General features: G+C 42.9%; 1 protein-coding gene across 2 annotated transcripts; it reads left to right on the forward strand.

Moving 5' to 3' along the window:
* The first annotated feature begins 755 nt into the window (after positions 1-755).
* Positions 756-12,369, forward strand: LOC115130120 (N-alpha-acetyltransferase 50-like). 2 transcript variants are annotated; one of them, XM_029660910.2, is made up of 5 exons: positions 756-931; positions 9,015-9,148; positions 9,292-9,411; positions 9,701-9,767; positions 10,692-12,369. In XM_029660910.2, exons 1-5 carry the CDS (start codon positions 924-926, stop codon positions 10,867-10,869), a joined length of 507 nt encoding a protein of 168 aa, XP_029516770.1. In that variant the 5' UTR covers positions 756-923; the 3' UTR covers positions 10,870-12,369. The 2 variants fall into 2 exon arrangements, with proteins under 2 accessions (XP_029516770.1, XP_029516769.1); XM_029660909.2 differs by having other exon boundaries at positions 757-931; positions 9,012-9,148.
* Positions 12,370-13,155: the final 786 nt, after the last annotated feature.

Below are 13,155 nucleotides of genomic sequence, written 5' to 3' on the forward strand. Positions count from 1 at the left end.
ATCCTAAAGTGTTTCAATATTTCAAAAACAGAACTTGTGTTTTTATTCAACATAAATATTTAGGTAATTTGCTCAACCCATATAATAAAAATAACTGGATTAAAAAATATGAACGTACAGTGATATTCTGCGATTAGAGGATGAGCATACAGATAAGATTGACTTGGGCTGAAGCCCAGTGGGGATGTTGATGTTGTAGTTTCAATGAGCAAGGCAGAGGCAAAAAGCCTGATATGGACAGTGATGGTGCCGAGATGGCAGAAGCAGTGGAATAGAGATACTAAGGGCAGGCATTTATTTCATGTACAGAGGAAAGTCGAGGAGGTGAGGATGGCAGGAAGGGACAGAAGAGAGGGAGTTATTTTTTACAAAATTAAGGGTGGGACACAGCCATTTGAATACGACCTTATATGTGATAGAAAAACATCCAAAAGCAAAGTGTGATTATTGGCAGGAAACAGAGAGCGTGGAGCATGTATTGCTACAGTGTGGGTAGTATCAGAGGGAAAGAGAGAGGCTGAGATCTATTATGAGGGAAAAGGGGATACAGGAAATTAGTTTAAAGAATGTCATTAGACATAGTCTCCAATATGTTGTCATCTTTTTTAAGATCAACGGGGCTCGCAGGTAGGATTTAGTTTCTTCCTGTCTCTGGCCCACACTCCAGTACAGTAGGTGGCGGTAATGCACCATAACGTTGGATGCCAACCGCCAATAAACCCCACCGAAGAAGAAGTGATGTTCTGCGCATGCGGGGTCAGAGTTGACAGTGGAGGAGTGCGGTAGCTAAGCTAACAGTTAGCAACATACATGTGGAGGGTACGACAGGAGGAAACACCAACTCTGTCAAAATTCCTCTACCCGAACTGTAAACTACTCAGAACTTCAACCACATCGAAACTAAAGAATAACAGTAGTTTACAATGAAAGGGTGAGTAAAGCCATTAAAAGACATGTCTGTGTTCCTAGCACGACTAAAGTTTTTTCTTGTATTTTTTTTTTTCAACGGGGGCGGGAGAGGTGGTTGCAATGCTAACGTTAGCTAGCTAAACCGTTTGCACGGTTAGGTAAAATAACATCACCACAGTGATTTTCGTCTCTTTACCAGTTATTAGACACAGTATCTCATTGGTTAACTAGTTAGCAAATAACACATTTAACCTGCTAAGTGTGGCTAGTAGCGCGTGCATTTCCCATCAAATTAAACTTTGACCAAAAAGTCGGATAAGTTTGTAACATGCCTGTTAGTTCGTGTAGCTAGTTAGCGAACTAACGTTAGCTGGATTTCGAAACGTTTGAAGTCCGCTCTACTTTGACGCAACTATAGTTAATTACTAGGCTACTTTACGCCACTCAACTCTAAGCTTGTTCAACTAGCTACGTTAGCTAACGTTAGCTAATTTACTTGGCTAGGTAGCTAACGCTAGCTAATTTAACTTGGAACAAATTAGATTAAAACTGTAACAGTACTGCCTATTAGCATGCTGACGTTGGTCAGTAAATTGACAATCATATTTAGCCATTGTCTAGTATTACTGATTTCTGTGAAGGAGTGTATTTCGCTGACGTTAACTAGTTTTATTAGGCAATCTTAAAATGACTCAAGTAACCCATTGATTCAACTACTGTTTGGGGCGTGAGCATCAACCATAAACCACAACTTGCTCTGAGCATTTTATTTTGTATTATTCTGTACGTATTCATATTATACTGTGCATTCATAAAGTATTCCGACCCCTTGAGTTTTTCCACATTTTGTTACATTACAGCCTTATTCTAAAATATATATATTTTTTTGCCTCAACAGGTGATTTATTAAACATTAAAATATTAAATGTACATAAGTAGTCAGACCCGTGACTCAATACGTTATTGAAACAGCAATTACAACCTTGAGTCTTCTTGAGTATGACGCTACAAGCTTGGCACACCTGTATTTGGGCAGTTTCTCCCATTCTTCTCTGCAGATCCTCTCAAGCTCTGTCAGGTTGAATAGGGTGTGTCGCTGCACAGCTATATACAGGTCTCTCCAGAGATATTAGATCAGGTTAAAGTCTGGGCTCTGGCTGCTCCACTCAAGGACATTCAGAGACTTGTCCCGAAGCCACTCCTGTGTAGTCTTTGCTCCGTTCATCTTTCCTTCGATCCTGACTAGTCAAATCAAACTTTATTTGTCACATACAAATACAACAAGTGTAGACATTACCGTGAAATGCGTACTTACAAGCCCCTAACCAACAGTGCAGTTCAAGAAGAGTTAAGAAAATATTTACCAAATAGACTGAAGTAATTTAAAAATAAGAATAAAAAGTAACCCAATAACAATGTTATATACAAGGGGTACTGAGACAGTGTGCGGGGGTACAGGTTAGTTGAGGTAATTTGCACATGTAGGTAGGGGTGTTGTGACTGCATAGATGATAAACCGCTGAGTAACAACAGTGTACAAAAGGGAGGGGGAAGTCGAGGTAAATAGTCCGGTGGCGGTTTTATTAATTGTTCAGCGGTCTTATGGCTTCAGGGTAGAAGCTGTTTAGGAGTCTTTTGGTCCTAGACTTGGCGTTCCGGTACAGCTTGCCATGCGGTAGCAGAGAGAAGTCTATAACTTGGGTCACTGGAGTCTGACCATTTTATGGCCGTTCTTCTGACACGACTATTATATAGGTCCTGGATGGCAGGAAGCTTGGCCCCAGTGATGTACTGGGCCGTACGCACTACCCTCTGTAGCGCCTTGCGGTCAGATGCCGAGCAGTTGCCAGACCAGGCGGTGATGCAACCGGTTAGGATGCTCTCAATGGTGCAGCTGAATAACCTTTTGAGGATCTGGGGACCCATGCCAAATTTTTTCAGTCTGATAGTTTGTTGGTAATGTGGACACCAAGGAACTTGAAACACTCTCAACCCACTCCACTACAGCCCCGTCGATGTTAATGGGGGCCTGTTCAGCCCTCTTTTTCCTGTAGTCAACAATCAGCTCCTTTGTCTTGCTCACATTGGGGAGGAGGTTGTTGTCCTGGCACCATACTGCCAGTTCTCTGACGTCTCTATATGCCATCTCATCGTTGTCAGTGATCAGGCCTACCACTGTTGTGTCGTCAGCAAACCTAATGATGGTGTTTGAGTCCAGTTTGGCCACGCAGTCATGGGTGAACAGGGAGTACAGGAGTGGACTAAGTACACACCCCTGAGGGGCCCCAATGTTAAGGATCAGTGTGGCAGAGGTGTTGTTGCCTACTCTTACCACCTGGGGGAGGTCTGTTGGGAATTCCAGGATCCAGTTGCTGAGGGAGATGTTGAGTCCCAGAGACCTTAGCTTAGTGATGAGCTTCGTGGGCACTATGGTGTTTAACGCTGAGCTGTAGTCAATGAACACCATTCTCACATAGGTGTTCCTTTTGCCCCGGTGGGAAAGGGCAGTGTGGAGTGCGATTTAAGATTGCGTCATCTGTGGATCTGTTGGGGCGGTATGCGAATCGGAGTGGGTCTAGGGTGTCCGGGAGGATGTTGTTGTTAGCCATGACCAGTCTTTCAAAGAACTTCATGGCTACTGACGTGAGTGTTATGGGGCGGTAATCATTGAGGCAGGTTGCCTTCGCTTCCTTGGGCACAGGGACTATGACGGTCTGCTTGAAACATGTAGGTATTACAGACTCAGTGAGAGGTTGAAAATGTCAGTGAAGACACTTGACAGTTGGTCCCCACATGCTTTGAGTACACGTCCTGGTAATCAGTCTGGCCCAGCGGCTTTGTGAATGTTGGGATTAGAGGTCGACCGATTAATCGGAGTGGCCGATTTAATTGGGGCCGATTTCAAGTTTTCATAATAATCGGAAATCTGTATTTTTGGGCGCCGATTTAAAATTAAAATAAAAACACCTTTATTTAACTAGGCAAGTCCGTTAAGAACACATTCTTATTTTAAATGACGGCCTTGGAACGGTGGGTTAACTGCCTCGTTCAGGGGCAGAAAGACAGATTTTCACATTGTCAGCTCGGGGGATCCAATCTTGCAACCTTACAGTTAGTCCAACGCAATAACTACCTGCCTCTCTCTCTCTCGTTGTACTCCACAAGGAGACTGCCTGTTATGCAAATGCAGTAAGCCAAGGTAAGTTGCTAGCTAAGTTGATGCACGATATATCAGTGAACATATTAGAATCGGCCGATATTAGCTTCAAAATGCAAACATCGGTAACGGCCAGATGTCTAGTTTAACGCCGACGTTAAAAACCGATGTCAAAGCTGATGTGCATACCTATATGACGTAGGTACATGATGTTATGACGCCACGTAAAATTTTGCGCTCCACTTTAACACAGCATTCCTAACCTAGCCCACAATGTCTGCTGTGTGGATAGAGCAGTCAACAAGTCGAGCAGTCATTTGAAAGAGTAAGACATTTTCAGCGAGACATTAAAGCTAGCTACGGGGGTAACTAGCTTTAGCTTGGTACCTAGCTAGCACCAATACAACCAGACTGAAAACAAAGAGCAGTGGAACCTGCAGTCATTTTCATTATTCTTAGCAAAGATTTAGGAATCCTTGTAAGTTGTTCGCCTATGGAAATTGAACTTCAATTCATGAAAATAAATAGCTAGCCAGCTACTTAACCCTGTTGCCCAAAGCTAATCTTATAAGCAGCCAGCTAGCTTCATCTGGCTAGTGATGCCCGACCAGACCTGGTTATGTGTTGTGAAGTTAGGCACAATAGTGGAATTTTCGGTTTGCCTTCAAAATAAGTGTCATTGACAGTGACGCAAATTAATAGAGAGAATAATTGTCATACTTTTATTTTGAAGGCTAACCGCAAAGTCCACTATTGTGGCTAGCTTCCGACCATCATTAATCAAATAAGAGCTGTGCTTTTTTGACGTATCTTTTTTTGACATGGAAAGACCCAAATGGCGTTCCGTAGAAAACCTGATTGAGAATGAAACGACTGAACAAATTAACAACTAAACAGCACAGCAAGTAAATGAAATAAATAATGTTTTGATTATGTTTTACTGGTAATGGGGACATAAATAAATGCCAACAAAATACATTTTTGGTGCGTGCGTGTGTAACCTTTATTTAACTAGGCAAGTCAGTTAAGAACAAATTATTATTTACAATGACGTCCCGGGCAACGCTGGGCCAGTTGTGCGCCGGCCTATGGGACTCCCAATCACAGCTGGTTGTAATACAGCCTGGATTTGAACCAGGGACCTCTGCGTCAACTACTTAAGTGTAACAGAATGCTTAAAAGGCCACTTTTCTTTGTCAAGGAAAATGTCAGATATCGGTATTGGCCAAAAATGTAATGTCGGTGCATCACTAATAAGAATGAGTGAGTTTTTGTTACAACCCGGCTTGTGACGAAGAGCTCTTATAGAACCAGGGCACAAATAATAATATACAAATAATTAGTAATTTTGCAAGTTATTTAGCTATCTTATATATTTAAAAAAAACTCACCACCGGTTAATGAGAAGGGTGTGCTTGAAAGGATGCACATAACTCTGCAATGTTGGGTTGTATTGGGCAGAGTCTCAGTTAAGTCATTTTCCACACAGTCTGTTCCTGTATTTAGTTTTCATGCTAGTGAGGGCCGAGAATCCACTCTCGCATAGGAACGTGGTTGCTAAGGGCATCAGTGTCTTGCCAAGGCAAATCGCTGAGCGCAGCCATATCCAGAAATCTGGCAATAGCTTCTAATTAAATACAATTTTCACAGAACTGCTTGTTGCAATTTATGAGGCTGTCTTGTTCAGATATCGGGAAGTGGACTTGCATGAAAGGATAACGAATCCAGTTGTGTCATCCATTTCGGGAAAGTAATTGCGCACCCAGCTCACTCAGGTGCTTCCCTATATCACATTTGACGTTGTCCGTAAAGCTTGTTAATTTGCACACAACAAAAAAATCATACAATGATGGAAAGAGCTGTGCGTTGTCCTTGTTAATGCAGACAGAACTTAACCATAACCTGAATTTTGTCCCTCACATTGAGTATAGTTGCAGAGAGTCCCTGTAATCCTAGATTCAGATTATTCAGGCGAGAAAAAACATCACCCAGATGGGCCAGTCATGTGAGAAACTTGTCATCGTGAAACAGGTCAGACAAAGTGAAAATGGTCAGTAAAGAGAACTTTAAGCTAGTCTCAATAAAAAATAAAAACATTCATCATTTGCCCCTTGATAACCAGCACACTTCTGTATGTTGTAAAAGCGTTACATGGTCGCTGCCCATAGCATTGCATAATGCAGAAAATACACGCGTTCGGGGGCCTTACTTTAACAAAGTTAACCATTTTCACTGTAGTGTCCAAAACGTATTTCAAGCTGTCAGACATTCCCTTGGAAGCAAGTGCCTCTCGTTGGATGCTGCAGTGACCCAAGTGGCGTCGGGAGCAACTGCTTGTACGTGCGTTACCACGCCACTATATCTCCCTGTCATGGCTATTGTGCCATCTGTACAGCTACCAACATATCTTGACCAACAAAGTCCATTTGTCACAAAGCTGTCCAGTACTTTAAAAATATCCTCATGTTGTCCTAGTTTCCAGTGGTTTGCAGAAGAGGATGTCTTCCTTAATTGACCACCCATAAACATAACGTACATGTGCCAGGCCCGCCACGTCTGTTGACTCATCCAACTGTTACGCATATAATTCACTGGCTTGTATCTGAAGAAGTAATTGTTTCAAAACATCTCCTGCCATGCCACTGATGCGTTGTGAAACAGTGTTGTTTGATGAAGCCATTGTTTAGTTTATTTGGCTTTTTCCCACAGCATTGTCCCAGCCATATCCACAGCAGCAGGAAGAATGAAGTCCTCCACAATAGAATGGGGCTTGCCTGTCCTAGCCACTCGGTAGCTCACCATATAAGATGCTTCTAGCCCCTTATTAATGGTATCTGTTGCTTTTATACATGTCTTACTCTTCAAAAGTCATCTTTATTCTCGCCTTAACTCATTTTCACATTGTTTTGTTTATAAATGTCTGCGCAAGATTTCTCACGAGAGTAACGGTTTTGATTGGTTGTTAATTATTTGACTAGGCTACCTGTTTGACTTATTCACTGAACACTAGATGGTTTAACTTTATTCTTGGCAGTGAAACTAGGCTACTCGGGTTAGAAAAAAACATCACCCAAATATGTATAACCCTGTTGAAAAATATAAATGCACTGTTTGAAAATGTGAATAAATAAATAAATAAAATTATCACATTTTTATTTGTTGTACCCCCGGGGGTGCAGACTAATGGTGGGGTCTCAGAGCAGATTTAGATTTGAATATTGGCGACGTCGCCAGGTCTCTGCTGTCACTCTATCCGGCCTGTCTGACTGCCGTCGAACACGTGACCAACAGCTGTTGTCAGCATAGAGGTTTTAACATGAGTCGCCCTATAAATACCTCTGTGCGCTTCCAGGAGTAAATCAATTGGAGGCAAATGGTCAAACTCAAGAGACACAAAAACAAACTCTCAGTCCCAGAGATTGACATTTACCTAAACATCATGCCTAATCTTTCATGATCAAGGCACACAGGAAAGGCTGTTTACATGCACAAAGATTGCATGTAACATGTCAGTCATCCCAATTGAATTAATGTGGGGTTTTGCCTTGGGGGGCAGATGTTGTGTCTGGTGTAGTGCTTGTGTGCATGATGCCACTGTTAACCTTTTGGGGTGACAGTTGGCAGCTGTCAATGCATCTGGGCTGGTCCAGGTGGCACACAGTGGCAGGAGAACTGGCTGCCCAGCCAGCTCCCTAGAAGAGCTCAAGGCAGACCATATCATGTCCTCAGGCACTGTTAGACATCTGTGTTTATCAAAATACTTAATGCGAGTTGTGCCTTGGTCATGGTATGTGTACACACTTGTGGATCAGTCACTGTGGATATGAGTGCCACATTAAAAGTAAGTGGACACCCTTTCAAATTAGTTGATTCGACTATTTCAGCCACACCTGCTGCTGACAGGTGTATAACATCGAGCACACAGCCATGCGATCAATCTCTATTGACAAACATTGGCAGTAGAATGACCTTACTGAAGAGCTCAGTGACTTTCAACGTGGCTCCGTCATAGGATGCTACCAACAAGTCAGTTTGTCAAATTTCTGCCCTGCTAGAGCTGCCCCACTCAACTGTAAGGGCTGTTATTGGGAAGTGGAAACGTCTAGGGGCAACAACTGCTCAGCTGCGAAATGTTAGGCCACACAAGTTCACAGAACGGGTCCGCCGAATGCTGGAACGTGTTATAATGGTCTCACCGCCGAGTTCCAAACAGCCCCTGGAAGCACGTCAGCACAATAACTGTTTGTCAGGAGCTGAAATGGGTTTCCATGGTCGAGCAGCCGCACACAAGCCTAAGATCACCATGTGCAATGCCAAGCGTTGTCTGGAGTGATGTAAAACCGCCGCCATTGGACTCTGGAGCAGTGAAAACACATTGTCTGGAGTGATGCTTCACCCTCTACCAGTCAGTGGATGAATCTGGGTTTGGCAAATGCCAAGAAAACTACCTGCCTTAATGCATATTGCCAACGGTAAAGTTTGGTGGAGTAGGAATAATGGTATGGGGTTATTTTTCATGGTTCGGGCCCCTTAGTTCCAGTGAAGGGAAATGTTAACTCTACAGCATACAATGACATTCTCAATGATTCTGTGCTTCCAACTTTGTGGCACCAGTTTGACAGCATGACAATGCTCCCGTGCACAAATAGAGGTCCCTACAGAAACTTTTTGTCGAGATCTAATCGCTCAACAAAAGTGCCCGACCTCACTAATGCTCTCGTGGCTGAATGGAAGCAAGACCCTGCAGCAATGTTGCAACATCTAGTGGAAAGCATTCCCAGAAGAGTGGAGGTTGTTATAGCAGCAAAGGGAGGACCAACTCTATATTAATGCCCATGATTTTGGAATGAATTATTTGAAAAGCAGATGTCCACATACTTTTGATCATTTAGTGTGTCATTTTGCTTGGTTGCCCAGCTGGTTGATTGTTCTGCTCTTGTTTCAGTAGCCGGATAGAGCTGGGGGACGTTACGCCCCACAACATTAAACAGTTGAAACGCCTCAACCAGGTCATCTTTCCCGTCAGCTACAATGACAAGTTCTACAAGGACGTGCTCGAAGTGGGAGAGCTCGCCAAGCTAGGTAAGACGAGACGGGCTTGCCCAATGACCTAGTCCCTTGTAGTCTGATATTGATGCACTTGTTTTGGTTGTTTACTTATGGAGTGTTGTGAGAAAATGCTACATGGCACTGATGTGTAATACCTCTGACCCCTGTGTTTGTAGCATACTTCAATGACATTGCGGTGGGGGCAGTGTGCTGCAGAGTGGACCACTCTCAGAACCAGAAGAGACTGTATATCATGACACTGGGCTGCCTAGCGCCCTACCGCAGGTTAGGCATAGGTACGGCGCAGATCTTTTTGTTTTCGTACATCGACAATAGCCAGCTTAACACCATATTCACACCATATTCACTTGTATCCTCTTACTGTTTGCAGTTTTTTTTTCATGATATATATATATATACAACAAATGGTATATACATAATCTTAAGCAACCTAGGTGGGACAACCACATATCACTCATAGCTACTATATTGATGGAAAAGGTATTTACCATCTGCCAAGTCAGAGCTAGTCACTGGTGTTGCATCTTGTCAAACTCCTGATCTTCTCTCTTGTATTGTGACCAGGAACAAAGATGCTGAACCATGTGTTAAACATCTGCGAGAAGGATGGCACCTTTGACAACATTTACCTGTAAGTCTAATGAAGGATCTGTGTTCTGCGTCTTAAAGCGCTTATAGATGTGCCACGGTAAACGGCAATCGAACCACAAGAGACTCTGCCTACCGTATGTAGAGACCAGCACTTCCGGTTGTCAGCTTGAATGTTGTCATTAAAACATTGTTTGATTGGTTGACAACTCCGCTCATTGGTCAACCATGTGCAGCGGCCGCTTAAGACTTAAAGCTAATTGTCATATTTTGGCGTCTCGAGTGCAAAGCCAGCAGCGCCGCTCACGGGAACGTGGACCACAAACCACAGCGCTAGCAAAACTGCCTGCCATTTGCCACCCTACTCCCATGGAAGTCTGTAAGCTCTTTACTGTGCATCTCAGTATTTCTAAATGGGCTCTTCTCATGTCCGTTCACTGTGTTGATGTGAAAGAACTGGACAGGTGAAAGCAATTGCCTGATATGGGCATACTATACACCATATTGCTTTCACCATTTCTCTGTTTTCACATCAGTGCAGATGGAGGAAAAGCCCTGCTATTGAGATGCATCCTCAGTGGTCAGTTGAAAATGTTCGTCATCCCTTACCTCCTAATTCACACGCTTCTATCTGCGTTGACCCTTTTTGCACTAACTCTTTTGACTCATCACATACCCTGCTGCTACAGTTTATTATTTATCCTGTTGCCTAGGTATATGTACATGTCTATCTCAATTACCTCGTACCACTGCACATAGATTCAATGCTCGTACCCTGTGTATATATCCAAATTATCATTACTCATTGTGTATTTATTCCTTGTGGTATAATTGTTCTATTATTTCTCTTCTCTGCATTATTGGGAAGGGCCCGTAAGTAAGCATTCCGCTGTTGGTCTACACCTGTTTATGACGCATGTGACAAATAAAATGTTATTTGATTTGGATTCATTCTCTCATCTGACAGTCACGTGCAGATCAGCAACGAGTCGGCCATCGACTTCTACCAGAAGTTTGGCTTTGAGATCATCGAGACGAAAAAGAACTACTACAAGAGGATAGAGCCTGCAGACGCCCACGTGCTTCAGAAGAGCCTGCGTAGCCCGTGTGCGCCCCCTGGGGAGGAGCTGCAGAAGACCGAGTAGGGGCTGCAGCCTCTGGAAAGAGCATGGTCGTGCCCCCCTCCCCCAGAAACAGAACTGTGACAGATGCTTATTGGGTCGACACATTCACCACTTTCTTCAAAGGATGTTGAAAAGAAAGAAACAAAAAATCTAAGTTTAAAAAAACAAAACATGGCATTTTTATTTTGCAAAAAAAGTCCCAATAAAAGATTTTTAAAAACTAATCTAAGGGTTCAGAATCCAAAAGTTCTCAGAAAAGCTGCAGACTTAAGACAGTTTAGAAATGTTGGGGGGGGTTCTGTGTTTGCCAATCATACTTTTTGTGTTTGAGTTTTTAAAAGCGGTTATAAAGGTAAGGGGACATATCTTTGGTGTCTGGACAAAAAAAAACAATAGAACTGAATAGGAAAAAAATGTACGCTAAGAGACTATCGTTGACGAAGGAAGTCCCCAACTGGCAACATTATTGATGCTTTGAGTCGTCATGGTGACTCCTTCATAACACTGAACTCCAGCCCATCACCACCGGAGCCCAGGAACTTATGGGAAGTTTTTACTGGTGGGTGAGACTTCCTGTTTCTTCATCTGGCAATATGCGAAGTGTGAGCCTTGCATAGGGGATGCAGTTCTTCTTCGTGACGTCAAAGCTCTGACGCCACTCCGGAGGGGGAAAGGAGAAATGAGAGCCCTCGTAGAATGGGCATGAGGATTGATGAACAGTTTCAAGGTGTGGAAAGATTTGGGGGAGTGGATTCTCCTTTTGTTTCTGAATGGTTGTTTCTCAACCCATCTTTAATTCTCTTTTTTTTATTTTCTTAAATGCCAACTGGCACAGTGCTTCTCCTGGGCTTGCCACAGATGCTGTGTGAGAGTGTTCAGGAAACCCTCAGAGTTCGGGGTGTGAGATGGGCAAAGATGTATGAGATCAAAGGATATAACTGGTGTCTTAAGATGAGGAATTTGATGTTTTTGTCAAAGTACAAAGATGGAACAAGACATCCAGTAGGGGGGGTTGAGTACCCAGTCTGTGTATTTACAATAATTGTGGCACCAATCTACTGTATCTCCATTTCAGGACTAGAGCAGTTCAATTGACTGGCTAAGATGGAGAGCTCTCTGCCTTGGTGGAGTGCATGAATGAGTTTGTCGTGGATGCTTCTGTTTAGATTGGCACTTTATAGTTAGCCTGAGTACTGTCTGGTACCGAGACTAACCTTTAGTAGGAGGTTGTAACCAAGTCAACTAGATTTCTCCAGTAACCTTTCTGAGCGCTTCACTCATGACCATCTATTCAACATTGTGGGAAGGTTGCATGTTGGTTTGGGAGTTTCCTCTGTGGGCCCCTCAGAACAGAACCACAAGCCCAGGAGAAACCTTGCCGACTGCATGCTGGGAGAGTAGTCCCCCTCCACTGTTGTAAAAGCATGTTTTGTTTTCTTTGAAGAATTTTATATTTTCTGGAGCTCTATATTGTAAGACTTTTTAACCACCTAAATAAAAATAAATACTATTTGCATTGTGGGTTCATGTTTAATTCTTTTTATATCCAAAACCACTGTCCAAGACTGGGATATGGAGCAGACTGAAAACAGCATAATGAAGAAGCCTATTTGAAACTAGTCCATATTGCACAAGTGTATTTCAGAGGGAATGTGGATCATCTCCTTATACTCAGATAATCTTTATTATCCCTGAGGGGCAATTTGCTCTACAGCAGGAAGTCCAAATACATGAGTATAAAAATGCACTATTGTACAACAAGCTCAAATCTGACTTTCAATGGTTTGTACAGTGATCCTGCTTGAGCCGTCAATCTTTCAAATCGCATTCCAGGAGTATGACCCAGTACATATTTTGATTGGATCATAGACCGAATCTCTTGATTCCAATTCGTTTCAGTTTATCTACGCCTCTTTCTCCTTACTACTTGATTTTTGTGTTAGGTTGTGAGAGTTGATTGGATCCTGGATGCTGATTGGTTGATATGAGGGCGTTTGTGGGACAACCACTCCCGCAACATACCACGACGTATTGGATATTTATTAAATCATTATTTATTGAAGTTCTTGTCTCATCATTGATTCGCTGCATGCTAACGTGCCAATTATTTGTTTAGCATAGCAACGTCGAAGGATTAGAATGAAAAGACTGGGTCAAAACATGAACATTTAACTAATGCTGCGCTTGGATCGTCTTTCAATGAGAGCACGATGGTAAATGCCGTCACCGTAGACGGGACTTGCAACCAGAGTTCAAATATCTCATATTTTGCCGTGAGCCATATCATAATTTTCTACCGGATGTTGT

This window comes from Oncorhynchus nerka, linkage group LG6, assembly GCF_034236695.1.
Source record: "Oncorhynchus nerka isolate Pitt River linkage group LG6, Oner_Uvic_2.0, whole genome shotgun sequence".
NCBI lineage: Eukaryota > Metazoa > Chordata > Actinopteri > Salmoniformes > Salmonidae > Oncorhynchus > Oncorhynchus nerka.